The 5,183-nt window shown below is 38.4% G+C and overlaps 1 protein-coding gene across 1 annotated transcript in view; it reads left to right on the plus strand.

Moving 5' to 3' along the window:
* Positions 1-1,161: 1,161 nt before the first annotated feature.
* LOC103132728 (uncharacterized) overlaps positions 1,162-5,183 on the plus strand; it is a gene marked incomplete at its 3' end in the record, with an annotated part of 11,376 nt that continues 7,354 nt past the window's right edge. Inside the window, exons 1-5 of the mRNA XM_016667556.1 lie at positions 1,162-2,055; positions 3,092-3,127; positions 3,734-4,174; positions 4,372-4,614; positions 4,998-5,146. Of these exons, the coding sequence (XP_016523042.1) occupies positions 2,022-2,055; positions 3,092-3,127; positions 3,734-4,174; positions 4,372-4,614; positions 4,998-5,146 (903 nt within the window). The remainder of the gene's footprint in view (positions 2,056-3,091; positions 3,128-3,733; positions 4,175-4,371; positions 4,615-4,997; positions 5,147-5,183) is intronic.

The following is a 5,183-nucleotide window of genomic DNA, read 5'->3' on the forward strand; positions in this document are numbered from 1 at the left end:
TTTGCTCTTTCACAAGGTGCTTCATTCATACTTTCTGCTTTGCATTGCAAAGTTTCTTATCTTCTTTGCACAGAAGTTTGTAAATGTTCAATGCTTATAAGTACAAAGGCAAATGGAACTACACACACCCTGCATTATCCTTGTTTGCTCTAATATCACCTACAGTGTAAGATGCTCCTTTACTTTCATTTTCCCCAGGTTATCTAAGGCAGATCCATTTCACAGGAAAGTGTTATTTACAGCATCAGTTACAGTTGTGATATAAAATAGACTCCATTACCATGTCATGTATACTTAAAGCTTTGGTTCTCTAGGTTCTCTGGACCTTAACGGTTCTACAGCTCGTTAGCTGGTTGTGCTAATTAAAGAGATCTCAGATGTTGGTGGTGGAATCTGATGAAAACTCTCTGTGGTTTTGAGGTCTCAGTCTCAGCTGCCCTGCTGAAGCCTCAACATTCCACAACTCTGGCGTTTCCTCATTGAGCCCTAGGCATTTTTAAGCTTTTCCTGTTTCTTTTTTATGTTGCTGTTGCTTCAGATTGCTACATTAATCACTGCTGCCACAGTGTCCAGTTGGCTGCCTAACTTTTTTTTTTTATATAAAGCTTGATCTGGAAATCCCACAGGATGTTAACTCTGTTATTCTCAACTTCTCTTGTTGTGTCCCCAAACTCAAATGTTCCTGTACTTTATTCCATTTGATAATAATGTTTCATACACTTTGGTTGGTAACATTTTATACCAAACTAATGAATGCTGAATTCTAGTAGGTACATTTGTGGATATATTCCATTTGGGTCCAGTCTGGTGTGATGACTTAGGCTGAATTTTTTCATCCCAATTGAAGGAACTCCTCTTTGCCAAAATAGAATAAGTCACATTCAGCTGCTGTGTGAATGCAGAAATCTGCCCCATTAAACCACTAAACCAAACCAACAGTTACTCTCCTTTGACAGTAACTTTAACTTGTAACTTTATGCCTTAAAACAGGCGACATGTCTCCAATCGTAGTTCTCTAGAGCTACTTGCAGGTTTTAGATGCATCCCTGCTAAAACTCTCCTGAAACTGTCATGTTCCGTGTTTCTGTGTGTTTATTTTTGAGTTTCTGTGTAGTCCTGTGAGTCTGTCTCTGTGTCTTCCCTGTTGATTGCTCCCAGCTGTATCCAGTTCCCTGATTACCTTCCCTGTGTATTTAACCCCACCTGTTGTCTTTGTCTGTGTCGGATCCTCGTCGTGTGATTGTCGTAAGTCAGTGTCGTTTGTCAATGTCTAGGTTTGTCTAAGTTGTCGTGTTGACGTCTATTCGCGCCAGTTGAACTGCTAAGTCCTGGTTTGCGTTAGCTCTCGTCTCCAAGTCCTGTTTATCAGTTGCTACCGGTATTTGGCTGTGTGCCTGTCTCTCTGCCGTGCTGCCTGTGTTGGACTGTTTTTGAGCCTTCATTAAATCTTCTTCATCACCATAACCTGGGTCTCAGCGTCTCTCCTCACCACCTACAACCCCACTTCATGACAGAAACAAATTAATTTCTCATTTCCAGACCTTTGCTAAACTTTATTGCATACTGTAGAGATATTTCAATCATTTGATTGAACTGTGTTTTAACAGGGGGTGTAATCCAGAGTTTTAACCCAGTAAAACTCCTGTGGTTCTCCTAAACTCCTGACCTCCTCAGTCTCACAAACTACAATGTTGGCGATAAAACAGACCTAATGATGCAACTTCTCCTTCTATGAACTCTAGAAATGTTGAATTCTAGTAATTTAAATGACACTAATCTGCTTTCATCATTTCCATGTTCTTTTACTGTCACACATCCTGGGAAGTGACAATATATGTCATGCCACACCCATCTGTAGTACCTTTAAACATGTAGAGCATCTCAAGACTTTGTCTCTGTGTGCCTTGAAGCCTTGAAGCCTTGAAGCTGTCATCCGCTTGTGTGTGTTGTGAAATGCATTTATAGTGTTTGGATGTTGAACTTATTTTCTTGATACTTTATTTTATGTCAAGCTTTCACTGATGGATTACAGGCTCATCCTGTTTGGGCTCTCAGGTTTGTGTCTGTTGTTTTTCTGATTCTAACTTCTTAAAGTCTTTTTTCTTTTAGACTTTCTTCCACAGAGGGAAACTGAGGCAGAGATGCAACCTTAGAAAAAAGTTAAAATCAAAGTAATGTGTTGAACATGTACATGTGCACTATGTACATTTTCACAGTGTGCATGAAAATGCACATGGGGTGTGATTGGCACTTTCACCTCAATACAAGGAAATCGTGGGTCCAAACCTTTCCTCAACTTTTAGGTACATTAGAATTACCAAAATTATTTATAATTTCTAGTAGTGTAACTTTTGTTTACAGCTTGAACAAACTATTTCTATTGGTCTTACACCAGGGTTTTGTGATGGCTACTCCAAAACATTAACTTTGCTGTCCTTTCTTGATAATCTAAAATAATTATTATTGTCGTTTTCCATTCAGAAGACCAATTTGTTGTTGAGCTGTAACTTTCAGGATGATTTCTTCAATTGATGCTGGAATATGTTTATGAAATTCCACCTTTATTCTCCAGATATAACAATATATGGGGAAAAAATTGCTTCAGTCGTCACTAAAATTTAAGGTATTTGTTTCTTAGTGGGTTTTCAAACTATAATCTGGCTTCTTCATGTTGCCAGTGGATAATGTGATCTTCCTCGCTACATGATTTTTTTAGCCGATGTTGGAAAATGAGATTACTTCAGCATCTTTACGAAGTCCATAGGACAAATCAGATTTGTTTATACTGTTTATGACAGCCTGACTGATTTGTTTAAACTTTTGCATGATCTCAAACCTTTAAGTGGTGTGTTTACAGTGCAGGTGTGCCTGGATTTAACTATGATCTAGTCTAACAAATCAATGACGTCCCACTGAGATTTCTCTAACAGTTTAACTGATTTTAGTTGACTTGCTTAAAGTTACATGAAAAATGTTTTCTCTGCTATTATTCTGGCATTTAGCAAATTGTTTTTAATATATTATATGTAAATGTCTAATTTCAAATGTATTGATCAGCTGTTTCCATATTTTGTTTCTGTTTTGATGGCAGTTTTTCTCCAAACTTCACTGATCTCTGTGGCTACTGGTAAGACTTTACATCTTAATATGAAAGAGAGACTTTTCCACACCAGAAATATGTTAGTTTTATCTGCAGTCTGTTGGTTGGTCGTTCAAGAAGACTGAGGTTGAGAAAAGGTTTGGGGAATAATTTTCTCATTCAGCTTAGTTTAAAACCTGCTGTGTAACAATTAAGCATGAGTCTCCTTTGAACCACAGCAAAGTGAAATTCATCATAAATGTCTGAAAGTGGTTTTTATTTGCAGTGTTGTGTCTAAAACATAACAGGAGCAACAATTTCAAAATGAAATGGAGTGAGAACTTTCTGATCTTTGTTCACAGCAAAGATCAGAGAGATATTCAGAGACTCATTAAGTCTCTGTAGAAAAATTGTCTGCAACTGGATTTAACATGAACCTGTCAGACTGTGGAATTGCATTTAGTGATAAGAAATTATGGAAGATATTATGATCTTACTTAGCCGCTAATCTATTCTCGGGTGCCGGAAAACCCCTTCACCCACATCCTCTCAAAATCTGAAAGGTCAAAATAAAAGCAAAAGTATTTGGTATCTTTAAACTTATAATGTTTATCTTTTGTTTTTCTCCACATGTCATATTTGATGATGACCAAGCTCTTTGTACCGGCTGTGATTGTTGTCCTGATGGCACAGAGTGCATCACCACCAATGGAGTTGTTCAATGCATCGACCCCTGTGCCACATACACTGTGGTGAATGATGCCTGGCGTTCAACAGAGAATACAGACCAAACAATCTTACACTGTGACCGAAACATTGTCTGGAGTGGTTGGTATCGCTTTTATTTGGGTCAGACCAGCGCTCGGATGCCAGAGAAATGTGTAGCAGAAAACCGATGCGGAGCCGATGTTCCCTTATGGATAACCGAACCTCATCCAGTTCAGCTTAATGAAATCGTAAATCGCACTGTGTGTAACGCTTGGTCAGGTTCCTGCTGCCATTTTGTCTCACACACCATCCAGATCAAAGTTTGTTCTGGTTACTACGTCTACAAACTTCAACAGCCAACTGCATGTTGGCTGGCATATTGTACAGGTAAAGTTTTATGGCAATGATTTATAAAGAATTAAGAATAGTCACACACATAGATGAACCCCAATCAACTCATCGTTAAATTTTTAAACATTTTAATTACTTTCTTGACCGAACCAAATGTGTAGCATACTTTTTGTGTTTGGTAAAATAGAAATAAATATTTATATTGTAATTCATGTTGTGTTTATCTGCGTTAGAAATTCCGCCCTTCGTAGTTCTGGCACAAAGTGAGACCAGCATCACTCTGCAGTGGAGCGCGATCACCACCAGCTTTGTTCTCCAGTATGACGGCACAGAGACAAACATCAATGCCCCAGATGGAGCTGCAACAGTGACGTACACAGTCTCATCTCTCACTGCTGGGACCATTTACACATTCACTCTCTACACTGTGATTGGAAATGGGAGAAACAGTGGACAGCAACTGACAGCTGTCACAGGTAAGATATTCCACTGACAGTCAGCTTTGGTGGCTTGGACCACTATATTTTAATCATTTGGGAGAAAACACAGGAAAAGACTCATAGGTGTCAAAGAGAACAATATAACTATAACTATAGAACTATATCTCTCTTCTCTGACTGAGAACATAAAACATCCTGTTATAGTTTTGTAAGATGAAAAATGTGATGGAAAGATCAATAATGTGTTTATAACATAGATGGCAAAAAGCAATCATATATTCCCTTCGCTCTACTGTTTGATTGGCTTGGGCATGTTTTTTTAATTTTCTTTGTCTGAGCTACCATGAAGATACCGGCATCTCATAGATGTACAAGAAACCCAACCTGCAACAATCTAATATAAAATGTCTCTATTTCAGCTCCTCAAAATGCAGAAGGATTTAAAAAATCAGCACAATATAAGAGCAGCATCACCCTGCAGTGGAATAAAATCAACAACAACACCAGCTTTGTTCTCCAGTTTAATGGCACAGAGACAAACATCAATGCCTCAGATGGAGCTGCAACAGTGACGTACACAGTCTAATCTCTCACTCCTGGGAGCA

Source organism: Poecilia formosa, unplaced genomic scaffold (assembly GCF_000485575.1).
Source record: "Poecilia formosa unplaced genomic scaffold, Poecilia_formosa-5.1.2 Scaffold1251, whole genome shotgun sequence".
NCBI lineage: Eukaryota > Metazoa > Chordata > Actinopteri > Cyprinodontiformes > Poeciliidae > Poecilia > Poecilia formosa.